This window comes from Nicotiana sylvestris, chromosome 1 (genome assembly GCF_000393655.2).
Source record: "Nicotiana sylvestris chromosome 1, ASM39365v2, whole genome shotgun sequence".
Lineage (NCBI taxonomy): Eukaryota > Viridiplantae > Streptophyta > Magnoliopsida > Solanales > Solanaceae > Nicotiana > Nicotiana sylvestris.
This window is the reverse complement of record NC_091057.1, coordinates 31,569,272-31,597,209: the sequence shown is the minus strand read 5'-3', so window position 1 is coordinate 31,597,209 and position 27,938 is coordinate 31,569,272. Positions and strand designations below refer to the sequence as shown.

General features: G+C 40.2%; 1 protein-coding gene across 1 annotated transcript; it reads left to right on the top strand.

The window, feature by feature from the left end:
* The first annotated feature begins 5,714 nt into the window (after window positions 1–5,714).
* On the top strand, window positions 5,715–15,940 carry LOC104214230 (uncharacterized). Its single transcript, XM_070173463.1, has 4 exons — window positions 5,715–5,979; window positions 12,479–12,707; window positions 14,389–14,541; window positions 15,103–15,940. The coding sequence occupies exons 1-4, from the start codon at window positions 5,767–5,769 to the stop codon at window positions 15,774–15,776; spliced, it is 1,269 nt and encodes a 422-aa protein (XP_070029564.1). The 5' UTR covers window positions 5,715–5,766; the 3' UTR covers window positions 15,777–15,940.
* Window positions 15,941–27,938: the final 11,998 nt, after the last annotated feature.

Here is a 27,938-nt window from a genome sequence, read left to right as displayed (position 1 = left end):
ACGCCTTAGTGAACAGATCAGCCAAATTATCACTTGAACGAACTTGTTGTACATCTATTTCACCATTCTTCTGAAGATCATGAGTGAAAAAGAATTTCGGTGAAATGTGTTTTGTTCTATCTCCTTTGATATATCCTCCTTTCAATTGAGCTATGCATGCAGCATTGTCTTCATACAATATTGTTGGAATATTCTCTTTCGAAGAAAGACCACATGTTTGCTGAATGTGTTGAGTTATAGATCTTAACCAAACGCATTCTCGACTTGCTTCGTGAATGGCTATTATCTCTGCATGATTTGAAGAAGTAGCAACCATAGTTTGTTTTGTCGAACGCCATGATATGGTTGTACCTCCACTTGTAAATAAATAGCCTGTCTGAGATCGACCTTTGTGTGGATCAGACAAATATCCTGCATCTGCATAACCAATCAATGATGGCTTGGATTCATTTGAATAAAATAAACCCATATCAATGGTCCCTTGGAGGTATCTGAATATATGTTTAATACCATTCCAGTGTCTTTGTGTTGGCGAAGTACTAAATCTTGCCAATAAGCTTACTGAGAAAGCTATATCTGGTCGGGAATTATTGGCAAGATACATTAATGCCCCAATTGCACTAAGATATGGTACTTCGGCACCAAGAAGCTCTTCATCATTTTCATGAGGTCGGAATGGATCTTTCTTTATATCAAGTGATCTCACAACCATCGGGGTACTCAATGGATGTGCTTTTATCCATATAGAATCGCTTTAAAATCTTTTCGATGTATGTTGATTGATGGACAAATATTCCATCTTTCATATACTCAATTTGTAGACCAAGACAAAATTTTGTCTTTCCAAGATCTTTCATTTCAAATTCTTTCTTCAAACAGTCTACTGTTTTTGGAAGCTCCCCAGGAGTTCCAATGATATTTAAATCATCAACATACACGGCGATTATAACAAATTCAGATCCAGACCTTTTTATAAAGACACAGGGACAAATTGGATCATTCTTGTACCCTTCTTTCAACAGGTATTCACTCAGGCGATTGTACCACATACGACCTGATTGTTTCAATCCGTATAAAGATTTCTGAAGCTTTATTGAACAAGTTTCTCGAAAACTTTTATATGCTTCTGGCACTTTAAATCCCTCAGGTACTTTCATAAAAATTTCGTTGTCTAATGATCCATACAAATAGGCTGTAACAACATCCATTAGATGCATATCAAGTTTTTCTTGCACTGCCATATTTATGAGATACCTGAAGGTGATAGCATCCACTACAGGAGAATATGTCTCCATATAATCAATTCCAGGCCTTTGGGAAAACCCTTGTGCCACAAGTCGTGCTTTATATCTAACGACTTCATTTTTATCATTTCGTTTTCGCACAAAAACCCATTTATACCCTACTGGCTTTATGCCTTCAGGTGTTCGAACTATGGGTCCGAAGACTTCACGTTTTCCAAGTGAAGTTAACTCTGCCTGGATAGCGTCTTTCCATTTTGGCCAATCATTTCTCTGTCTACATTCATTGACAGATTTTGGTTCAAGATCCTCATCTTGTTGCATTATTTCAACAGCAACATTATAAGCAAAAATGTTATCGATAACAATATTATTTCGGTTCCATCTTTTCCCGGTTGAGACATAACTTATTGATATCTCTTCATTTTCATTATTTTCAGGTACCTGGACCTCTCCTAAGGTCTTATCATTTGTTACGTCTTGGGGCTCTTCTTGAGCCACTACCTCTGTGTTATGTTCACTTTGATCACTTGCTCCTTTTCTTCTTCGAGGATTTTTATCTTTAGAACCGATTGGTCTACCACGTTTCAAGCATGGCTTAGACTCATTTGCTTTAATTAATTGTCCTGCCGGGATATCAACTCGAATTGGAGCATTAGCAGCTGGAATATGTGACTTAGTCACCCTTGGTAGGTTAGTGAATGCATCTGGCAATTGATTTGCAATATTTTGTAAATGAATAATCTTTTGAACCTCTTGTTCACATTGATTTGTTCGAGGATCTAAATGAGACAGTGATAATGCATTCCAATCTATCTTCTTTTTCAGCTGCTTATTTTCTCCCCCTAATGTTGGATATACTGATTCATCAAAATGGCAATCAGAAAATCTTGCCGTAAATAAATCTCCAGTCATCGGCTCTAGATATTTTATAATAGAAGGAGATTCATATCCAACATATATCCCCAACCTTCTTTGAGGACCCATCTTTGTGCGTTGTGGTGGAGCAATTGGAACATATATCGCACAACCAAAGATCCTAAGATGGGAAATATTTGGCTCCTGACCAAAAGCCAATTGCAATGGGGAGACTTTATGATAACTTGTGGGCCTTATCCGCACAAGTGCTGCTGCGTGCAAAATAGCATGACCCCATACTGAAATGGGAAGTTTTGTTCTCATAAGCATTGGTCTAGCAATTAATTGGAGGCGTTTGATCAATGATTCTGCTAGACCATTTTGTGTATGAACATGAGCAACCGGATGCTCAATTGTTATCCCAGTTGAAATACAATAATCATTAAAGGCTTGGGATGTAAACTCACCAGCATTATCAAGACGAATTGTCTTAATTGCATAATCTGGAAATTGTGCTCTTAGCTTTATTATTTGAGCCAACAATCTCGCAAATGCCATATTGCGAGTTGATAGTAAGCACACATGTGACCATCTTGTAGATGCATCTACCAAAACCATATAATATTTAAATAGTCCACATGGAGGGTGAATGGGCCCACATATATCACCATGTATATGTTCCAGAAATGCAGGGGATTCCATCCTAACTTTAATAGTTGATGGTCTAATAATTAATTTTCCTTGAGAACATGCAGCACAAGAGAATTCCTTAAATTGAAGAATCTTCTGATTCTTCATTGCATGTCCATGTGAATTCTCAATTATTTTACGCATCATATTAGAACCAGGATGGCCCAACCGGTCATGCCAAATAATAAAATTATCTTGATTAGTAAACTTCTCGTTTACTATGGCATGTGTTTCAATCCTGCTAATACTTGTGTAGTATAAGCCGGAGGAAAGAGCAGGTAACATTTCAAGCACATATTTCTTACCGGACATTATTGTAGTAATATAAAGATATTCAATCTTTTCATCATTTGTAGTCTCAATATGATAGCCATTTTGGCGAATATCTTTGAAACTTAATAAGTTTCTTTGAGATTTACTACAATATAGTGCTTCATCAATAGCCAAATTTGTTCCTCCTGGTAGTAATAAATTGGCTCTTCCAGAACCTTCAATTAATCTTGTACTACCGGATATTGTATTAACATTCGCTTCTTTCATTACCAAATAAGAGAAATATCTCTTATCTTTTAAAATAGTGTGTGTTGTAGCACTATCCAGAAGACATATATCATCTTTATTAATCTTGAGTCCAACTGAAGACTGGGGAATTTTCATATTCTTCATAAAAAAAATAATACATCATAAGAAATATGAAAGACAAGCGGAAAAAAACATTAAGAAATACATTAGGAATGTAGAAACTAGCAACACATGATGCATTAGGAAAATACACTCAAGAAAAATAAACTAGTTGCAAACATAAAAATAACAACTTTTATAGCTTCATTCCCCAGTAAGATGATTAGTTCTTCAGTCAATATCCTCAAAGAAGTCTCCAACTTCTAAATGAGTAATATTTGTTAGGCCTTCAAAATCATCATCTTTATATGCAAGATGTGCCTTAGAATCATATTTATTTGAGGGACCTGCTTCATCATCATTATTTTGAAAGGTCAAGTGTGCCTCCACATTATTTTCTTTTTTCTTGAGGGAGGCTTGATAAAGTTTGACAAAATGTTCTGGCGTACGACAAATGCGTGCCCAATGACCTCTCATACCACATCGGTGACACATACTAGCTTTACCTTTTGAATGATTAATTTGAGAACCCTTATTGTTCTCCAATTTATTTCCACCATAATGACGATAATTGTTTCGCCCCCTGCCACGTCCACGTTTACGACCATGTCCACGACCACGGTAATTATTTTGTTTTCTTTCAAACTTATCATATGTTGCTACAACATTCACTTCCGGAAATGGAGCTGACCCAGTGGGACGGGCTTCATGATTTTTCATTAATAGAGTATTATTCTGCTCAGCCACAAGTAGGCATGTGATTAACTCAGAATATTTCTTAAAACCTTTTTCACGGTATTGTTGTTGTAGCACCACATTTGAAGCGTGAAAAGTAGAAAATATTTTTTCCAATAAGTCCTCATCTGTGATAGTGTCTCCACATAATTTTAATAGAGAACTTACTTTAAAGATAGCAGAATTATACTCACTTACGGTTTTAAAGTCTTGCAACCTTAAATGTATCCACTCATACCGAGCTTTCGGTAATACCGTAAGTTTTAGGTGGTCATATCGATCCTTCAAATTAATCCATAATTCAAGTGGATCTTTTACGGTTAAATATTCAGTTTTTAACCCTTCATGTAGATGATGACGAAGGAAAATCATGGCCTTCGCTTTATCCTGATTTGATGCTTCATTTCCTTGTATAATAGTATTTCCAAGACCTTTAGCGTCAAGGTGAATTTCAGCATCAAGAACCCATGATAAATAGTTCCTTTCCGGTGATGTCAAGTGCCACAAATTCAAGTTTTGATAAATTTGACATAGTGAAAACTATCATAAAAGATGAATAAGTTAGAGAAATAATTATAATAATAAACAATTAATGAAAACAAAACGATTAAGGTAAAAGAAATGAAAATAGAGTTATATCATGTTGACAATCTACTATTTCATTTTATTCTTGTCATAAAGTAGAAATTACATACTTGTTTCATTTCACTTTATATTATTGATATATATGTGTTAATAGAATTGAACGTGACTAACAATATTTATACGTTCCAATAAATATAAAGTAATTAAAAAATTATTGTTTGTCAATTCATTTCTCACAGTTCTTCAAAATGCCTTAAAGATATGTTTTGATCCAGGGAGTCCATGAAATTAATGCATAGCTAGTTTAATGACTTTGAGGTCCTCTAAGAGTTGAGCACGGAAGGAAATAGTTATTTAATCACTGCAATGTACTTAAACTATTTAAGATGCCCAAGCGCACAAGTAATCTGCAAACAATGAGCATATGATATGTACTGCCATAAATAAGATGATTATAATGATACATACCTTAATAAAATATGGCTCAACTTAGCGGGAGTTAGGAATAAAATTAGAGCTTCGTGCTGATAACGTGTAATAAAATAAAAGTAATGCAGTAAAATGTAAATAATAAGAGATAGAAAGAAGGGAGAAGTGTTTTCTTCTTTCACTTTGGTATATTTTTCCATTGCAATTACATGGCCTTTTATAGGCATAAAAAGTAAAGATGATGGACATAAAGTAGGAAATTTAATCTTTAAGTTATTCACAACATGACATCCAATGTAGCATCCAATCCAATGTAGTATCCAAAGTACTATCCAATGTACAAACTATTCATAACAGTACTCACATTAATTATCAATAAAATAATTTTTTCTCGTACGTTTTATTTTCTATACTAAAAAAATTTGTTGCAAATAGAATTGAAGTAAAAATATATAGTATTAATTAACTAAAATTAAAATAATAATAGTAAATAAATGACATATATAAAGTGTTATTAGTTCGATTTAAAGCTAAATGTATTGTTTAAAAATTTGACCCTTTAAAAGACCCGAAATATCCGTCGAGGGGTTTAGAGAGGGGTTTGGAAATGTTGAATTTACGCAAACGGAATTTGGCATGGCAGCAGCTAAGGCGCTTATCAACGGCAATTCGACAAAGTATAGAAGATGAAGGCGACTGGTTTTATTCTTCCGAATGGTGGGGCCCCACCACCTCCTCCGACGGCAACACAGTTTTCCGATCAGCTTCCGGCAAAGGAAACGGCGTCGTTTCTGTCGTAGCTTACCCTTCTTCTAGACCAGTTCAGTTTTTCTCCCCCTATGCTCCATCATAATTTTCGTCAACTCCTAATTTGTCTTAAATTATTGAGTATGCTAATGCCTTTATTTTTTTTATTTTTTATTTATTTTTTAATGCCTTTATTCATTATATAGTTTAAGAAAATTTAGACTCTCTCCGTGCTATATTATGTGACCTTGTTTGACTAATAGCTTGTTTGGATGGTTGTTCTCCGTTGTATTGTTATCCCAAAACAATGTTTGTTTTGAATGTTTCGTTAAAATTGGTTGTATTGTATTGTTAAATTCATTGTTCCGGAACAATGAAAAGTCCCCATTTTGAAACAACCGATTTGGTGTGGTGGGATTGTTTCCTATTTTTCTTTCTAATTATGCCCTAACTTATTACTCCACAATTCTATTTTAACCTTTACATTTTTTTTTTATTTTAACTCCAAATCTCAAACCTATAACCCACTTTGTTTTTTTTTTCCAAAACTTTTGCTGCAAACGTTAAAGGTGTTTTGGGGCCTTCTGTTTTTTTTTTCTCCTAATTTGCTTTTAACTCAATTCTAATTAGTTGTGCTCCTTTGTTTTGCCTTCTTCTGTCTCACTCCTTTGTTCTGCTTTCTTAAGGTGTTTTGCCTCCTTGTGTTTTGTTTTTTAAAATTATTTTTATAGCATAATTTTTGATAAATTTAATATTTAACAATTGAGGGTATTTTAGTAAACTTATCAGTTACAGTACAGTATGATACAGTCAAACCAAACAGTAAAATATTATTTGACAATAACAAACAATACAATCTATCCAAACATTGTATTTGAAAATGTTGGTTTATGTTTAGTTAACAATGGCATGCTGAAAATGTTGGTTTATGTTTAGTCAACAATGGCATGCCAATTGGAAGAGTTGGTGGAAAGAGTTGGTGTGGATGCTAGGAGGAAGCTTCCTCCTTTGATGTCACCCATGACATCAAGAGGAGGTAGTTTGATGTCAGCAATGACATCAAGAGGAGGTCTTTACCTCTATAAATAGATGCACTCCTTCACTTGTAGAAATCATCCCAAAATAATACAATACATTGTAGTGAGTAGAGAGTTAAGAGAGAAATTCTCTTAAGTGTAATTGGGAAATCTCCCCTTCCTTTGTTAATATTAAAAGGACAATTGTTCTCTGGTGGACGTAGGATTATTTTGATCCGAACCACGTTAAATCTTGTGTTCTTTCTTTTACGTTTCCGCTAACAATTGGTATCAGAGCGACAGGATCCTTTAACGATCCAAGGAGGAAGAACAAGCAAATATGAGTTCCATGAAGTTTGAAATTGATAGATTCAATGGACGCAACAACTTCAATATCTGGAAGATCCAGATGATGGCGTTACTGCGGAGGGAAGGTTCAATCCATGCTATTGACAGAAAGTATCCTACGGATATATCAGCTCCCGACAAGGAGAAGATTGAAGGGGATGCATTGAGTGCAATCCAACTATCCCTTGCACCTAACGTGCTTTGTGAAGTGAGTACGGGTACCGAAGAGACGGCCAAACAGTTGTGGGAAAAGCTAGAAGGGCTATACCAAGACCGATCAGTGACAACAAGAATGTTGTTACAACGGCGTCTTCACACATTTAAGATGGGGCCAGGTACTTCGTTACAAGATCATTTAGATGCGTTTAATAAACTTGTCATGGACTTACAGATTGCAGGAATTAAAAGGGAGGAGGAGACGCTTGCATGTGCTTTGCTATTCTCATTGACTTCAGGATATCGTGATATTGAGAATTCAATGATGTATAGCAAGGAGCCTATCAAGCTTGAGCAAGTGCGGCAGGCACTTAACTCTAGTGATGTGCGGAGGCACATTGAAGGAGATAGAGATGACCAGGCAAGTGGCCTCTTTGTAAGAGGCCGGACTAGCCAACAGGGAAAGACCAAATCAAAGCACAGATCAAAGTCTCGTGTGAACAAGAAGAATACAGAGTGTTGGGGTTGTGGCAAGAAGGGGCACTTTGAACGAGATTGCCCAATGTCAAAGTCCAAGGAAAAGGCGAGTGCATCTACAGTTGAACAGGTACATAATTTTGATAATGATTATGTACTAACAACATCGTGTAATAATAATAGTAGTTATGAAAACAAATGGGTGTTAGACTCTGCTTGTACTCTGCATATGACGTTCCGAAAAGACTGGTTTAGCAGCTACGAGAAAAGTGGAGGAACCGTAGTAATGGGCAATAATGCAACTTGTGCAATAGTTGGCATTGGCTCAGTTCGGGTTCGCTGCCATGATGGAATCGTGAGGACTATTACACAAGTCCGTCATGTTCCTGATCTGAAGAAGAATTTGATCTCCTTGGGTACTCTGGATGAACAAGGCTACAGGTACATGAGCGAAGCAGGAACTATGAAGGTGACTAAAGGTTCTTTAGTCATGCTGAAAGGCAAGCTGGAGAATGGCCTTTACACATTGGCCGGAAGCACCATTGTTGGCTCTGCAAATGCATCTACAGTGCAGTTATCTAATGATGACAAGGCAAGACTATGGCACATGAGACTGGGTCATATGAGCGCACGTGGACTGGAGATGTTGAGCAATCGTAAACTTTTGGAAGGTGAGAAGATCAGCACGCTTGACTTCTGTGAGCACTGCGTTCTAGGGAAGCAGAAGAAGGTCAGCTTCAGCACTGGCAAACACAAGACAAGAGGAGTGCTAGACTACATCCATTCAGATTTATGGGGTCCTTCTAAACTTCCATCGAAGGGCGGAAAGAGGTATCTTCTCATTTTTATTGATGATTTCTCACGAAAGGTTTGGGTGTATTTTTTGAAGGCAAAAAGTGATGCTTTTGAAGCATTTAAAGAGTGGAAGATTTTGATTGAAAATCAAATGGAGCGGAAAATCAAGTATCTTCGCACAGACAATGGCTTGGAGTTTTGCAATGAAGAGTTTAATGAATTCTGCAAGGTTCATGGGATCTCAAGACATAGGACTGTCAGGCATACCCCACAGCAGAATGGAGTTGCCGAGAGAATGAACAGAACTCTTCTTGAAAAGGCTCGTTGTATGCTCTTACAAGCCAAAATGTCCAAAGTATTTTGGGCTGAAGCAGTTCACACTGCTGCTCATATTGTCAATCGATCTCCAGCATCGGCAATTGACTTTAAGACTCCGAATGAGGTATGGTCAGGTGAACCCTCTAACTATTCATACTTACGAGTATTTGGGTGTCCAGCTTATTATCACGTTAATGAAGGAAAGCTTGAACCAAGGGCTAAGAAGGCCATATTCGTAGGGTATGTGGATGGAGTAAAAGGGTACAAACTTTGGTGTTTGTCTTTACTCAAATTTATAGTTAGTAGAGATGTCACCTTCGATGAATCCTCTATACTTGATCCCCGTAAAGTTTCCGTGGAGTTTTCAGGAAACAAGAACAACGAGCAGGTGGAGCTTCCGGTGGAGCTTGCCAAGGAAAAGGATCAAGAGACTCAGGTTAAAGATGAGTCAGAAGATGTAGGCGTTGAAGAACTTGCTGTCAATGAACCATACACAATTGCGAAGGGGAGGGAGAAGAGGCAGACACGAGAACCGGAACGCCTTATAAATCAAGCAAACTTGATTGCATATGCGTTCGTAGCTGCACAAGAAGAGATTAAAGATCTGGAGCCCTCCTCGTATATTGAAGCAACTTCTTGCAAGGATGCCGCACAATGGCGGTTAGCCATGACTGAAGAGATGGAGTCTCTTCACAAGAATCAGACATGGGTCTTAGTGAAAAGACAAAAGGGGAAGAGGACAGTTGGATGCAAGTGGGTCTACCGAAAGAAAGAGGGAATTTCTGAAGTGGAAGATGTTAGGTTCAAGGCGAGATTGGTTGCAAAAGGTTTCAGCCAAAAGGAGGGAATTGACTACAATGAGATTTTCTCTCCGGTCGTGAAGCATAGCTCAATTCGCGTGCTACTAGCATTGGTTGCACAATTTGACTTGGAGCTTCAACAGCTTGATGTCAAAACTGCTTTCTTACACGGTGATCTAGAAGAGACAATCTATATGGATCAACCTGAAGGTTTCCTAGCTGAGGGAAAAGAAGATCACGTATGCCAACTAAAGAAGTCTTTGTATGGTTTGAAGCAATCCCCTAGACAGTGGTACAAGAGGTTTGATGCATTCATGACTACACATGAATTCTCAAGGAGTGCATTTGATAGTTGTGTGTATCACAAGAAGATGTCTGGTAACTCAATGATTTATTTACTGTTGTATGTTGATGATATGCTTATTGCTGCTAACAACATTACAGAGATAAATGCTTTGAAGAAACTATTGAGTAAGGAATTTGACATGAAGGATTTAGGAGCTGCAAAGAAAATCCTTGGTATGGAGATTTCAAGAGAAGACGATGTTGTACATCTTTCTCAGAAGAGGTATATTGAAAGGGTTCTCGAGAGATTCAATATGCAAACGTGCAAGCCTGTAAGTACACCATTAGCTCCTCATTTTAAACTTTCAGAGTCACAAATGCCTCAGTCCGAGGATGAGGTGGAGCATATGTCAAAGATTCCTTATGCCAGTGCAGTTGGTAGTATTATGTATGCTATGGTATGCACACGTCCAGATATTGCTCAATCTGTAAGTGTGGTAAGTAGATACATGTCCAACCCAGGAAAGAGGCATTGGGAAGCTGTCAAGTGGATATTGAGATATTTCAAAGGAGCTTCTGGTGTTGGTCTTACCTTTCGAAAAAGTGGTACAGGTATTTCAATTCTCGGTTATGTGGATTCTGACTATGCAGGAGATCTTGACAGAAGAAGGTCCACAACTGGATACATCTTTACCCTCGTTGGCAGTGCCGTCAGTTGGAAGTCGACTTTGCAGTCGATTGTCGCTTTGTCTACGACAGAAGCAGAATACATGGCAGCAGCGGAGGCGGTAAAGGAAGCTATCTGGTTGAAAAGTTTAGTAGCGGAATTGAGTTTGGTTCAGCTGGAATCAACTCTTAGATGTGATAGTCAGAGTGCTATTCATCTAATGAAAAATCAGAGATTTCATGAGCGCACTAAACACATTGATGTCAGATTTCATTTTATTCGAGATGTTATTGATGAGGGAACTATCAAGGTCGTGAAGGTTATCACAGATGATAATGCTGCAGACATGTTGACCAAGATAGTCCCGCTCGCTAAGTTTGCACACTGCAAGGACTTGGCGGGGGTGTGCATCAACTGATGCAACTCCGAAGAGAACAGTTGCTAGGTGGAGGTGGTATGTTCAACAATGGTTTGATTCTTCTTGTTTCTTACAACGGGGTTGCCCAGTAAGCTTAGAAGTTTTGGCCAGAGTTGTTCACACGCTCGAAACGCAAACCAAGGTGGAGATTGAAAATGTTGGTTTATGTTTAGTTAACAATGGCATGCTGAAAATGTTGGTTTATGTTTAGTCAACAATGGCATGCCAATTGGAAGAGTTGGTGGAAAGAGTTGGTGTGGATGCTAGGAGGAAGCTTCCTCCTTTGATGTCACCCATGACATCAAGAGGAGGTAGTTTGATGTCAGCAATGACATCAAGAGGAGGTCTTTACCTCTATAAATAGATGCACTCCTTCACTTGTAGAAATCATCCCAAAATAATACAATACATTGTAGTGAGTAGAGAGTTAAGAGAGAAATTCTCTTAAGTGTAATTGGGAAATCTCCCCTTCCTTTGTTAATATTAAAAGGACAATTGTTCTCTGGTGGACGTAGGATTATTTTGATCCGAACCACGTTAAATCTTGTGTTCTTTCTTTTACGTTTCCGCTAGCAGTATTCATAAAACAATAGTACAATACATACAATACAATACAATACAATACATTATAAAACGATGGGGAACAATGATCCAAACAGAGTGTAAGCACAAAAAGAAAGATTTTTGAAACTTGTGATCTATAATAAGATAGAGGCATTTGCATGGCTAGAAATAATCTCATTAAGGTAAAGCGGGAAGTTTATAACTAAAATTGTTTCTAACATAGAACTGTGTCATTCTTTTCTTGGACATATTAAAAAGGAAAGTGTGTCACATAAATTGGGATGGAGGAGTAATAAAAGACAAATTGTTGATTATGCTCCTTTGTATCCAGGCTTTGGTTCAATAGTAAAGGTAGTAAGCTCACCTCACGAGTTTGAATCCAAGCTATGCGGTACTTTGGTGGAGAGGGGTAGAGGAGCGGGCCAATTATACAGAAATTGAAAATAATTTATTTCTCCATTATAAGAAAAGAAAAGAAAGACTCCTAAATCCTTTGGAAATGCAAATTATGGGAATGGATCGGGTCAACATGGAGGGAAATGGGGATATTGAGGATTAATATAGATGTTCCCAACTAGTTTGTGGAATTGAGATGTTGTTGTTGTTGTTGTTGTTGTTGTTTTGGTAATTGGATGTGATATTGCCACTCTTTTCTATGATGATGGGATAATGGGGGCTAGTGTTGATAATATATTTTTTTTTTTTTTTTTTTTTTTTTTTTGCGATAGCAAAAATGTTACTGGGCAAGAACAGAGAATTGGCTTCAGCAAAGGTACGAAAAGATATATCCAGGGTGTGAACACGAAGGGAATTTCAGGATTCTTGGTTACCAATGGCGTAATCTTCACTTTAATGACGATACTCGCCAAAGCACAGTTAAAGTAATGGCTGCTTACAGGGAATCAGATCCAGGTTCTATATACTTGATGCAGCAGGCAGAGTGTCTCGCTGTTCCATGTAATCGCAATATTATTTTCTCTGCAGCTCTTTTGCAATAGTATGATCATGTAATTAGAATGTATGGCTTCTCTAGGATTATTGTTCATTACCTTTACGTTTAGTTTTCCAAAATATATAATGGCTTTAAATTTTGGTCCATTATTTGCCATCAGCTATTCAGGGGTTCACAAGTAGAATATTTTCATGGTGCTTTGGTCTTTCTCTGTTTGTGGTAGTAAGCTTTTAATGTATTTATTCCTACATAGCAAGACAGATAAGATGCTCTAATAATAAAAAATGGTACTATTGTTGCCGTGTTCTTTCAATATCTGGATGATTCCCCCCAAAATATGTTAGTTCTGTTATTATTATTTGGTTCTTGAGTTGGTCGGTCTTCATTATTGAGTATAAATTGCTGCTTTACTATGAAAAAGGGCATTGAGAATTATTTATTTAGGGGAATGTACAAGTTACTCATTATGGAGCTACCTTAACTCTTTCCTACACCAATTCCTTTTCATGGTCTGTCTCTTCTTGTGCAACTTTTGTTTATCGTAGCACTGAAGAAAGATGAAAGTAAAAAACCCTCACTGTAAGGCAATTATTTACTTATAATTATTTAGTTATATTATTGCTGACTGACTTGTCATTCAAAGGTAGCGTTCACTCTGCGATAATTAACAATATTGAAGGTGAAAGAAGCATAAGTACCAGTCTACTAATTACTGAGTTACTTAGTTTTCACCGAAATATAGAACCAGATCAATTTTTAGCTTTCCGTGTTCCGCAATCTCTGTAATAGCTGCTTTTGTCTTTCAACTTGCATTTTAGTTTCCGATAGAAGAACACATTACACAATGGTTTCATTTCATGTGCAAGAAAACATATTAATTTTATAGAGGTTTTTACCATAAATGAGGGGAAAAAGTACCTCTAGACTATTAATGGTTCTTCTCATGCTATTGTGCACTAAACCTCAAAAATGTACATCATGCCAAATTCACTTTTATAATCTCAGGTCTCATATATTCTGTTAGAATTGATGCACGTTATAATTATACTAAGCAATCTCTAAAAAATGCTGTGATTTTTATGAGAAAAGATATGGTGATTGGATACGGAAATTATGGATGTCGACAGTCCAGTATAGTTGGGTTTACAAAATTTTGTAGACATAACTTAGAGTAAATAGTGCATCGACAGAGTATTCTAGTAATCGGCACTAACAGAAGATTGACTGCTTTCCGTGCTGAAGTTTCTGTATTTCACACTTTGTGCCTGACATCAGCTTTTTAATGTGTTCGTGTCTAAGATTTGTGAAAGTAATTTTCTTGAAATAGGCTTTTAGATTGGACACTATGGGCAAAGTAAGGGATTGGAAGACCAAATAAGCATGGTTTTTTTTTTCTGTTATAACTTTCTGCCTTCCAGTATCAGATTTTGGTAAAATAAGCTGTAAAGATGGTAGTGATATTGAAACTAAAACTAATATGATAAAGAATGTCAGGTACTTTTCTCACTTCAGATCCCTTTACTTTCTGTACTTAGGGCTGGTTTGGTGCGGGGGTTTCAATAGGGTTAAGTATGTTTTATCTTGTATAAAACTCACTCAATGTGTTGTGCTTTTCCAGTTCTCCTCAATGATACTCATGATTTCACACTTTTAATGTTGCATCTTGTCATATCATCTCCTCTACAGATGTGAAGAGCATGGTCTCTGCTGGGTTGGCTACCGTCGCATCTTGTAAATACGATCTTGAAAGTGCAGTTTGTGGGAGAAAACCAATGAAAATTTTATGCATTGGGCATGGTGGAGGAAGCATACCATTGTTTTTGGCCAATAAAATCCAAGGTCGGGGCTGAATGTTTTTTTTTTCCTGCCTATGCTGCACTTTAAGCGTCTGAATTTGAGCATCCTTTTGGAGGTGTTATGTCATTTGACAAAGTATGAAAGGCAAACCATTATCTACTCCTTATTACTGGATCTGATATTAAAGATACATAGTTTTCTTTTCTCTTTTTGACGTAAAATCTCATCTTTAAGGCAAGTATTGATGCAGATAATCTGACAGGAGATGATGCGGTCAGAGATCTGGAGTGTTCCTTTCTAGCCACTTGGATGTATTTACGAATTTTGTCAATTATAATAGCCAAAGCACTTATATCCGGCATTTACTTGGAGAAAAGATATGAATATCAGATTACCTAGAAAAGAAACTAAAGTTTTTTCTGCTTTAAGTCCTATATTCTCATGTTCACTTCTTAGGACTTCAATTTCTTCCAATGGTCTGGGGAAACTTTGCATTCTAATTTGTGAGACTTGCCTCTTGTTACTAAACTAGCTTCTGCTTGTTTTGACGTATTAATATTTGCCTTACTATATCTTATGGAAATAACCACTGCAATGTATCAGGTGCTGAAGTGCACATAGCTGAAATCGACCCCGTGGTTATCTCAGCCTCGGTTCAAGCAATGGGGTTCCCATCTTACTCGGTGATGACCCCATCTGGTAGCCGTGCATACTCAACTTGTAATCCAATTGAAGAAGTGCAATGGAAAGGCATTCATGAGAGGCTTCACTTACATGAATCAGATGCTGAGAAGTTTCTCCTCAAAAACAAAAATCTCTATGATCTTGTTTTCATCGATGCATATGACGGGGAAGATATTTTTCCTCACGAGCTGTGGAATACACGCTCTCCATTTCTCAATGCTCTTGCAGAGCAACTTCACCCCGAGCATGGAACTGTTATCGTAAACCTTCACTCAGATGTAGACTTCAGGGATGCTGATTTCAGCCCGGCCGGTGCTCACCTTTTGCCAATGGGCAAGTATATTTCTAAAGTGTGCAGAGCATACAAAGAGGTTCTCTTAGGGAGTAAGAGCTCCTATAATGGTCTGGCTTATGTAGTTTCTGTGCCTTGGGTATGTAATACATCTCTTGTTGTGTGTAGAGGTTTAGGGAAATCTGGTAGGGATATGGTTATGAAGACTATCATGTCTAAATCCCTAGTAGTTGAGAATATTCTTGACTTGCCATTTTCTTGTTTGCAGTATCTGAAACGAGGTTTTACTTTGGTGAATTAATATGAATTGAAGTGTTTTGCCTTCTCTTCAAATATAAAGTTGTAATGAAAAAAAGCGTCTACCTATATGATCCCTTAGATAGTTTAGCAAAACAGCGAGTAATCAAGTGTAAATTTAGCAATTCTATTGTTACTATATTTCTATTATTATTATTATTATTATTATTATTATTTTATTTTTCAATTTTATGTACTTTATTTGTTTCCTTTGCTTTGGTTATCTTATGATTTTTGTTACCAATATTTTTTTTCCTTACTATTTTCATCATAGTGTTTTTACTTTTATATTTTTCAAATATGTTCTGAAATCGTTTTGCTTAAGCCGAGCCTCTCTACCTCATACGAAGTAGGGGTAAGGTTTGTGTACACTCTATCTCACACGGCATTATTAATTTTATTAATATGAAGAGTTAAGTAATTTAATTAAAAGTTCTAAAAAAAATTTAGTGTCAAAGAGTAGACACTTTTTCTTTCTTTCTTTTGTCCAAAGTTTTTGTACTTTGTTTTTGTTGCAAACTTTAACGTTGTCTAACTTGACATAAAATCCATGGTGTCTCTTACTTGAGCCACCTGTTGTTGAAAAATTTTGGGGACCTGAATCAGAGTTTTACCAGTCTCCTACTTGAGCCGCCTGTCCACTCTGACATTCTCAATTGAATTTTATAGAGTCTCAATTAAGATAGACAATAAATAATGAATATATTATTTAATTACCAAATATGAATGAAGCTGGTTAAATAACAAGTTTATGGGGCAGTGATCTATAGATAATTATTAATCATTAATCAGGGTGACTCAACGAAACTGATAGCTTTAAACTAAAATATATTAAAGACCTTGAAATTTCTTTTATAAAATTCAATAATATTGTGATAAAAAAAATCTACATGGCTTTAATCTAGGGTGATAGAGCAACGCATAATGTGGGTTAGGCGCACATCATATTGAACTCTCCCATATATATATATATATATATACAAAAAATATAGCATTAAGTGAAAATGGTAAAAAGGATTGAGCCTATTACCCATCGTGTTTTGAACCTTACGACACTCCTCTCGGGGATTTCTTAGTTAAAAAAGATAAGACACAAAAGAACTTACTTTTTGATGTGTAGATCAATCAAATGTGACGAAGAATTAGCTAATTTAAAGAATTCGAGTTGAAATTAAGAAGTAAAATAGTAAAAAAAAAAAAAAGACTATACGTAAAGAAAGAAAAATAAAATTAATGAGAAGATAAATATATTATTCAATTTACTAGGAGAATTTTTTTATCCCTATTAACTATTCAATTCTACCTCTATCAATTTTTTAAAAAAAATATTAAAATTGAAAATATTTTATCAATAATTTTATAAATATAAAGTACTTAATATTTCTAGGGCCTTACATGTTGTGGGACACCTTTTAGTTTATCTAAGCATCTGATAAAATCTATATATATATATAATTGAGGGGTATCACAAGATGACTTGACACCTATCATAAATCAGGAAATGTATTTATCAATTATCTCCTTTTTTTAGATTTCTCTCTCATTTTAATCTGTGACGACCCAAGGGGTCATCACCGTAATTCTTCCTTGTTCTGTGCTCCCGAGGCCTTGAAAACCTCGCTTTTAGTTGCCTCGATTGGCGTGCGCAGTTCGGGCGCGTAACCAGAAAGTTTTTATGTTAGAATATGTGAATTATGTGAAACATTTGATGAATTTTGGTATTAATATGCATAAGGTTGACTTCGATCAACATTTTGGGTAAACTGACCCGGACTTGTGATTCGACGGTTCCGGAGGGTTCGTAGAAAAATATGGGACTTGGGCGTGTGCCCGGAATCAAATTCTGAGGTCCCAAGCCCGAGAAACGAATTTTTGAAAGAAAATTATTTTTCTGAAATTTGATATGAAAAGGAGTTAGAAAATATAGGTATCGGGCTCGTATTTTGGTTCCGACGCCTGGTACAAGTCTTAAATATGTGTTAAGCACTATCTGTAAAGTTTGGCTAAAAACGGACGTCATATGACGTGTTTCGGACTAAAAAATGGAGAGTTTGAGTTATGAAAGTTGAAGAAAGAAAATCATGTGTTTGAGGCTTGATCCTATGTGTATGATGTTACTTTGGCGATTTGATCGCACGAGTAAGTCCGTAAGATGTTTTAAGGTTGTGTGCATGTTTGGTTTGGAGCCCCGAGGGCTCGGGTGAGTTTTGAATGGGGCCCGAGAAGTCTTGGACTTAAGAAAATGCAGGTTCAGGTGTTGCAGACACCAGCGCGACCGCGGTCATTTCCGCGCGGGAGCCGCACGGCCGCGATGCATTTTTGTGCGGTCTGCGTGGCTGAATCTGAGGGCTAGGGTTTCAGGTTAGCCAGCGCGGCCGCGCACCAAAACAGTGCGGTCCGTGCTGGAAGGGTTCAGAGAAGACCCACTTTTCTCCCACTCGGCGCGGCCGCAACACATTTTTGTGCGGTCCGCGCCAGGTCCTCAGAAAGGTATACAAGTTCGGAAAATCTCAGTCATTTTTCACTTTTCAAAAACCCAAAACCTAAGAGGCGATTTTCCAAACAACTTTTTTTCTCCAAAACGATTGGTAAGTGATTTCTAACTTAATTTCTTTATTCCTTAACATCTTTTAACATAATTTCAACTTCAAATCAAAGATTTTCATGGGGAAAATTGGGTGTTTTGGGTAGAACCTAGGTTTTCTACAAATTGAGAAGTTGGACCTCAATTTGGGGTCCGATTTAAAAACAAATCATCTATTGGGATTCATGGGGGAATGGGTAACCGGGTTTTGGTCCGAACCTCGAGTTTCGACCACGTGGGTCCGGGGGTATTTTTGACCTTTTTGGGAAAAACCTTGAAAAATCTATTTTCATGCATTGGGGATGATTCATTTAGTAATTATTAATGTGATTAAGTAACTTATGACTAGATCCGAGCGGATTGGTGGTGGAATCAAGAGGTAAAGCTATACTAGAAGCGTGAGTTGAGTTTGGAGCATTCGAGGTAAGTGTTTGTTCTAACTTTGGCTTGAGGGAATAGGATTAGGATGATATTTGCTACTTGCTAATGTGGAGTACGGTGTATAGGCATGGTGACGGTTATCTATGCACCGGAGTCTAGCATGACCGTGAGTCTTGATTGCTTTTAATTCGAATAATGTGACACAAGCTCCTTGTTTATTTGATAAGTTTCATATAATGTGAACGGTTGAGGAAGAATGATTTAAAAGGAGAATGTGTTGTGAATACTCCCTTGCCGGGATGTGTAGACTGATATATATATTCTCCCTTGTCGGGATATTTTGGGCTGTTAGTTGTACCCTTGCCGGGTTAAAGGTATTGAGTTGTTATTCTCCCCTGAAGGGGTCTACTATATGAAGTCAGATATTATGAACTATAATATGGGATCGTGTGGCACGCCGTCCACTTATATATGATATTATGGGATCGTGTGGCACGCCGTCCACTTATATATGATATTATGGGATCGTGTGGCACGCCTTCCACTTATATATGATATTATGGGATCGTGTGGCATGCCGTCCACTTATATATGATATTATGGGATCGTGTGGCATGCCGTCCACTTATATATGATATTATGGGATCGTGTGGCACGCCGTCCACTTATATATGATATTATGGGATCGTGTGGCACGTCGTCCACTATATATATATATATATATCATGGAAACCGGAGTTTCTTCTATTTATTTCCGATATTTCATTTTTATCTGTTACTCCCCGATAACATGTCCCCTCCCAGTTTTACTTTGTATTATCTTGTTATTGTTTTCTTGCACTTGTTGTATATATATCTGTACAGGTTAATTGTGGTAGGTACTGTCTAGCCTCGTCACTACTTCGCCGGGGTTAGGCCAGGCACTTACCAGCACATGGGGTCGGTTGTGCTGATGCTACACTCTGTGCATTTTTGGTGCACAGATCAGGGAGCAGCTTACGGACCGCAGCAGTAGGACTTCTGGGAGCTATCTTCAGTTCAGGGACTCTCGAGGTAGCCTAGCTGGCGTTCGCACGCCGAAGTCCCTTTCCATGTTTTTTTTGGTTTGTTTATCTTGTATCAGACAAACATGATGTATTTTCCCTTCAGACATTGATTGTAGTATTCTGTAGTAGTCCGTGAGCTAGTGACACCAGACTCTGGGTAGCATTTTGGTTCAAACTTCCGCACTTTTGGTTTTCAGTTGCTTTAGATTTAAAGTCTTCCGCTTAGATTTTGTCTCGTTTATTATATTGTTTGAAAGAAAGCAGGAAAGGTGTTTTAAATATTTGGCTTGCCTAGCTCCGATAGTAGGCGCCATCACGACACCCGATGGTGGGAAATCCGGGTCGTGACAAGTTGGTATCAGAGCCCTAGGTTACTTAGGTCTCACAACTCACGGACAAGCTCAGTAGAGTCTGAGGGATCAGTACGGAGACGTCTGTATTTATCCCGCAGAGGCTACCGAGTTAGGAAAACTTCACCTTGTTCATTCTTGTCGTGCGATTCTATTTCTCAAGTAGTGATTGTCTTTCCACTCTGTTCTTTCGCATATGGAGAGGACACGTGCTTCCTCGTCTACCGCGCAACAGCCTGAGCCCCCAGCAGTAGCCCCTATTAGGGGCAGAGGGCGAGGCCGGGGCAGGGCTCAGCCCCGAGCAGCATTTCCAGCGACGGAGCCTCAGGTCGATTTTGAGGAGGAGGTTCCGGCCCCAGCTGTTCCAGTGGGCCCAGCTCAGGTCCCAGAGGGTTTCATAGCCACTCCAGTGCTTCAGGACGCTTTGGTCCGACTGGTAAGCTTTATGGAGGGCATTTCTAGAGCGGGTTTGCTTCCCGCAGCTCCAGCCACATCTCAGGCTGGGGGAGGAGTTCAGACTCCCGATACTCGTACTCCAGAGCCGGTAGCTCCTCAGGCTCAGGTTCCAGCAGTTCAGCCAGCTGTGGCAGCCCAACCAGGTATTGCGGCTCAGTCCAGTGATGGTGCGACTATGCCCGCGGATGCTTTGTGAAGGCTTGATCGTTTCACCAAGCTCTTCACTACTACATATAGTGGCACTCCCTCAGAGGATGCTCAGGATTTCATATTCAACTGTCATGAGGTTCTACGGACTATGGGCATTGTAGAGACCAATGGGGTCGACTTCGCCACTTTTCGCCTGGCAGGATCCGCCAAGACTTGGTGGAGGGATTTCTGTTTAGCCAGGCCAGCAGGGTCGCCATCATTGACCTGGGATCAGTTTTCAGAGTTATTTCTGGGGAAGTTTCTCCCAGTTACTCAGCGAGATGCTCTTCGCAAGAAGTTTGAGCGTCTCCAGCAGGGTCCTATGACGGTCACCCAGTATGAGACCCGGTTCATTGATCTTGCTCGTCATGCCATTGTGATACTCCCCACCGATAGAGAGAGGGTGCGGAGGTTTATTGATGGGTTGGCCCAGCCGATCCGTGTTCAGATGGCCATGAGTGCCGGTAGTGAGATTTCATTTCAGGAGGCGGAAGATGGTGCCCGCCGGATAGAGATGGAACTTGCTCAGGGAGGTGGCCATGGGTCTGATAAGAGGCCCCGTCATTCTAGTAGATTCAGTGGTACCTCATCTGGAGGTAGGATTTCTTATGGTAGAGGCCATCCTTCGAGGCCCTTTCAGTCAGCTCTCCAGGCTTCTCATGGTACACCAGGTGGTTGTGGTTCTCAGCCGCAGTATTCTGACCAGCAGCTCTTCAGTTCACCATCCGCACCTATCAGTGCACCACCACTTCGTTATTCTCAGCAGCCGAGGGCTTGTTATACTTGCGGCGATGTGAGTTACATTGCCAGATATTGCCCTCGAGTTTCCAGCAGCTCGTAGCAGCAGGGTTCTCGCCCGATGATCCAGGCACCAGTTGCCCCACAGCCTGCCCAGCCAGCTAGAGGCGGGGGTAGAGGACATAGAGGTGGAGGTAGAGGTTTTAGAGGTGGAGCTCAGACCGCTAGAGGTAGGGGTCAACCAGCAGCAGATCGTCCCAGGGATATGATTCAGGGAGGTGGGGCCTAGCCCCATTGTTATGCTTTGCCAGCCAGGCCAGAGGCTGAGTCATCAGATGCTGTGATTACAGGTACTATTATGGTCTGTGATAGGGATGCTTCTGTGCTATTTGATCCCAGATCTACGTATTCATATGTGTCGTCCTATTTTGCACCCTATTTGGTTATGCCTAGTGACTCGTTGAGTATTCCTGTTTATGTGTCAACACCGGTGGGTGACTCTATTGTGGTCGACCAAGTTCATCGTTCTTGTATCGTAGTGTTTGGGGGTCTTGAGACCCGTGTTGATTTGTTGCTTTTGGACAATGGTCGACTTTGATGTTATATTGGGGATGGATTGGTTATCCCCATACCATGCTATCTTGGATTGCCATGCCAAGACCGTGACCTTAGCCTTACCGGATTTACCCCATTTAGAGTGGAGAGGGACTTCTGGTCATTGTACCCGCAGTGTTATCTCGTATGTGAAAGCTCGACGTATGGTCGAGAAGGGATGTTTGGCCTACTTGGTATATGTTCGCGATTCTAGCGTGGAGGCCCCTTCTATTGATTCTGTGCCCGTTGTTCAGGAGTTTCCTGAGGTTTTCCCTTCAGACTTGCCGGGTATGCCGCCCGACAGGGATATCGACTTTTGTATTGATTTGGCCCTGGGCACTCAGCCCATTTCTATCCCGCCATATCGTATGGCCCCGCCAGAGTTGAAAGAGTTAAAGGAACAGCTGCAGGATTTGCTTGAGAGAGGTTTCATTAGACCCAGTGTTTCGCCTTGGGGTGTGCCGGTGTTGTTTGTTAAGAAAAAGGATAGTTCGATGAGAATGTGCATTGATTACCGACAATTGAACAAAGTTACAATTAAGAATAAGTATCCACTGCCGAGGATCGGCGATTTATTCGACCAGCTTCAGGGTGAGAGGGTGTTTTCAAAGATAGATTTGAGATCTGGCTACCACCAGCTGAGGATTAGGGCGTCTGATATCCCTAAGACAGGATTTCGCACTCGGTATGGGCACTATGAGTTTTTGGTCATGTCATTTGGATTGACTAATGCCCCAGCAGCGTTCATGGAGTTGATGAACCGAGTGTTCAGACCTTATTTGGACTTGTTCGTGATAGTCTTCATTGACGATATTCTTATATACTCCCGCAGTCAGGAGGAGCATGAGCAGCACCTCAGAGTGGTCCTTCAGACCCTAAAGGATAGTCAGTTGTATGCTAAGTTCTCAAAGTGCGAGTTTTGGTTGAGTTCGGTCGCATTCCTGGGTCATGTCGTATCAGCAGCAGGTATTCAGGTAGACCCGAAGAAGATAGAGGCAGTCAAGAACTGGCCTCGACCAGCTTCAGCTACGGATATTCGGAGTTTTCTAGGGTTGGCAGGTTACTACCATCGGTTCGTGGAGGGGTTTTCATCCATTGTAGCCCCTATGACCAAATTGACCCAGAAGGGTGTCCAGTTTAGGTGGTCGGACGAGTGTGAGGCGAGCTTTCAGAAGCTCAAGAAGGCTCTGACTACGGCACCGGTATTGGTTTTGCCCACAGGTTCAGGGCCATATACGGTCTATTATGATGCGTCTCGTATTGGGCTTGGTGCAGTGTTGATGCAGGAAGGCAAAGTCATTGCCTATGCTTCGAGGCAGTTGAAGATCCACGAGAAGAATTATCCGGTTCATGATCTCGAGTTGGCAGCCATTGTTCATGCCTTGAAGATCTGGAGGCATTACTTATATGGCGTGACGTGTGAGGTTTACACTGATCACAAGAGTCTTCAGTATCTGTTCAAGCAGAAAGAGTTGAATTTGAGGCAGAGGAGGTGGTTAGAGTTGCTAAAGGATTATGATGTTACTATCTTATACCACCCGGGGAAGGCCAATGTGGTGGCCGATGCATTGAGCAGGAAGTCCGCCAGCATGGGTAGTCTTGCTTATATTCCAGTCAGCCAGAGATCGCTTGCTTTGGATGTTCAGGCCTTGGCCAATCGTCTTGTGAGGTTGGATATTTCTGAGCCTAGCAGAGTGTTAGCTTGCACGGTTGCTCGTTCCTCACTATTAGAGCGTATCCGCGAGCGGCAGTTTGAGGATCCCCATTTATGTGTCTTGAGAGACACGGTGCAGCGTGGAGGTGCCAAGAAAGTAACCTTAGATGATGATGGTGTATTGATATTGCAGGGGCGAGTTTGTGTGCCCAATGTTGATGGGATTCGAGAGTTGATCTTAGCGGAGGCCCACAGTTCTCGGTATTCTATTCACCCGGGCACCGCGAATATGTATCAGGATCTGAGGCAGCACTATTGGTGGCGTAAGATGAAGAAAGACATCGTTGCGCACGTGGCTCGATGTTTGAATTGTCAGCAGGTTAAGTACGAGCATCAAAGACCTGGTGGTCTATCTCAGAGGATTGCACTTCCCGAGTGGAAGTGGGAGAGGATTACGATGGATTTCGTTACTGGACTTCCGATGACTCGGAAAAGGTTTGATGCAGTTTGGGTCATTATTGATAGGCTGACCAAGTCAGCGCATTTTGTTCCTGTTGCAGCCACCTATTCGTCCGAAAGGTTAGCCGAGATTTATATCAGGGAGATTGTTCGCCTTCATGGGGTGCCACTATCTATCATTTCGGATCGGGGTACGCAATTTACCTCGCATTTCTGGAGAGCGGTTCAGCGAGAGTTGGGCACCCAGGTTGAGTTGAGTACAACATTTCATCCCCAGACGGACGGTCAGTCCGAGAGGACTATTCAGATTCTTGAGGACATGCTCCGAGCCTATGTCATTGATTTTGGAGGCTCATGGGACCAGTTTTTGCCTTTAGCAGAGTTCGCCTACAACAACAACTACCAGTCTAGTATTCAGATGGCTCTGTATGAGGTGTTGTATGGTAGGCGATGTCGGTCTCCAGTTGGATGGTTTGAGCCAGGAGAGGCTCGATTATTGGGTACGGATCTGGTTCGGGAGGCCTTGGACAAGGTCAGGATTATTCAGGATAGACTTCGTACAGCTCAGTCCAGACAGAAGAGTTATGCAGACTGCAAGGTCAGAGATGTTGCTTTCATGGTCGGTGAGCGGGTATTGCTCTGTGTATCGCCTATAAAGGGCGTGATGAGATTTGGGAAGAAGGGCAAGCTCAGCCCTAGGTTCATCGGTCCATTTTAGATTCTTGATCGTGTGGGAGAGGTGGCTTATAGACTTGCCTTGCCGCCTAGCTTGTCAGCTGTGCATCCCGTGTTTCATGTATCTATGCTCCGGAAGTATCGCAGAGATCCATCGCACGTGTTAGATTTCAGCACTGTCCAATTGGACAAGGGTCTGTCATATGAGGAGGAGCCGGTGGCTATTCTAGACCGGCAGGTTCGACAGTTGAGGTCGAAGAGTTTTCCTTAGGTGCGTGTTCAGTAGAGAGGTCAGCCTCCTGAGGCATCGACCTGGGAGTCCGAGTCCGATATGCGGAGCCGTTATCCTCATTTATTTCCCGACTCAGGTACTTCTTTCTTTTGTCCGTTCGAGGACGAACAGTTGTTTTAGAGGTGGAGAATGTGACGACCCAAGGGGTCGTCACCGTAATTCTTCCTTGTTTCGTGCTCCCGAGGCCTTGAAAACCTCGCTTTTAGTTACCTCGATTGGCATGCGCAGTTCGGGCGCGTAGCCGGAAAGTTTTTATGTTAGAATATGTGAATTATGTGAAACATTTGATGAATTTTGGTATTAATATGCATAATGTTGACTTCGGTCAACATTTTGGGTAAACGGACCCGGACCTGTGATTCGACGGTCCCGGAGGGTCCGTAGAAAAATATGGGACTTGGGCGTGTGCCCGGAATCAAATTCTGAGGTCCCAAGCCCGAGAAATGAATTTTTGAAAGAAATTGTTTTTCTGAAATTTGATATGAAAATTTGAAATGAAAAGGAGTTAGAAAATATAGGTATCGGGCTCGTATTGGTTCCGACGCCCGGTACAAGTCTTAAATATGTATTAAGCACTATCTGTAAAGTTTGGCTAAAAATAGACGTCATATGACGTGTTTCGGACTAAAAAATGGAGAGTTTGAGTTATGAAAGTTGAAGAAAGAAAATCATGTGTTTGAGGCTTGATCCTATGTATAGGATGTTATTTTGGCGATTTGATCGCACGAGTAAGTCCGTAAGATGTTTTTAAGGTTGTGTGCATGTTTGGTTTGGAGCCCCGAGGGCTCGGGTGAGTTTTGAATGGGGCCCGAGAGGTCTTGGACGTAAGAAAATGCAGGTTCAGGTGTTGCAGACACCAGCGCGGCCGCAGTCATTTCCGTGCAGCCCGCGCTGGAGCCGCGCAGCCGCGATGCATTTTTGTGCGGTCCGCGTGGCTGAGTCTGAGGGCTAGGGTTTCAGGTTAGCCAGCACGGCCGTGCACCAAAACAGTGCGGTCCGCGCTGGAAGGGTTCAGAGAAGCCCCACTTTTCTCCCACTCGGCGCGGCTGCAACACATTTTTGTGCGGTCCGCGCCAGGTCCTCAGAAAGGTATACAAGTTCGGAAAATCTCAGTCATTTTTCACTTTTCAAAAACCCAAAACCTAAGAGGCGATTTTCCAAACAACTTTTCTTCTCCAAAACGATTGGTAAGTGATTTCTAACTTAATTTCTTTATTCCTTAACATCTTTTAACATAATTTCAACTTCAAATCAAAGATTTTCATGGGGAAAATTGGGTGTTTTGGGTAGAACCTAGGTTTTCTACAAATTGAGAAGTTGGACCTCAATTTGGGGTCCGATTTAAAAACAAATCATCTATTGGGATTCATGGGGGAATGGGTAACCGGGTTTTGGTCCGAACCTCGAGTTTCGACCACGTGGGTCCGGGGGTATTTTTGACCTTTTTGGGAAAAACCTTGAAAAATCTATTTTCATGCATTGGGGATGATTCATTTAGTAATTATTAATGTGATTAAGTAACTTATGACTAGATCCGAGCGGATTGGTGGTGGAATCAAGAGGTAAAGCTATACTAGAAGCGTGAGTTGAGTTTGGAGCATTCGAGGTAAGTGTTTGTTCTAACTTTGGCTTGAGGGAATAGGATTAGGATGATATTTGCTACTTGCTAATGTGGAGTACGGTGTATAGGCATGGTGACGGTTATCTATGCACCGGAGTCTAGCATGACCGTGAGTCTTGATTGCTTTTAATTCGAATAATGTGACACAAGCTCCTTGTTTATTTGATAAGTTTCATATAATGTGAACGGTTGAGGAAGAATGATTTAAAAGGAGAATGTGTTGTGAATACTCCCTTGCCGGGATGTGTAGACTGATATATATATTCTCCCTTGTCGGGATATTTTGGGCTGTTAGTTGTACCCTTGCCGGGTTAAAGGTATTGAGTTGTTATTCTCCCCTGAAGGGGTCTACTATATGAAGTCAGATATTATGAACTATAATATGGGATCGTGTGGCACGCCGTCCACTTATATATGATATTATGGGATCGTGTGGCACGCCGTCCACTTATATATGATATTATGGGATCGTGTGGCACGCCGTCCACTTATATATGATATTATGGGATCGTGTGGCACGTCGTCCACTTATATATGATATTATGGGATCGTGTGGCACGTCGTCCACTTATATATGATATTATGGGATCGTGTGGCACGCCGTCCACTTATATATATGATATTATGGGATCGTGTGGCACGCCGTCCACTTATATATGATATTATGGGATCGTGTGGCACGCCGTCCACTTATATATGATATTATGGGATCGTGTGGCATGTACTTCACTTTTATATGATATTATGGGATCGTGTGGCATGCCGTCTACTTATATATGATATTATGGGATCGTGTGGCACGCCGTCCACTTATATATGATATTATGGGATCGTGTGGCACGAAGTCCACTATATATATATATATATATCATGCAAACTGGAGTTTCTTCTATTTATTTCCGATATTTCATTTTTATCTGTTACTCCCCGATAGCATGTCCCCTCCCAGTTTTACTTTGTATTATCTTGTTATTGTTTTCTTGCACTTGTTGCAAATATATCTGTACAAGTTAATTGTGGTAGGTACTGTCTAGCCTCGCCACTACTTCGCCGGGGTTAGGCCAGGCACTTACCAGCACATGGGGTCGGTTGTGCTGATGCTACACTCTGTGTATTTTTGGTGCACA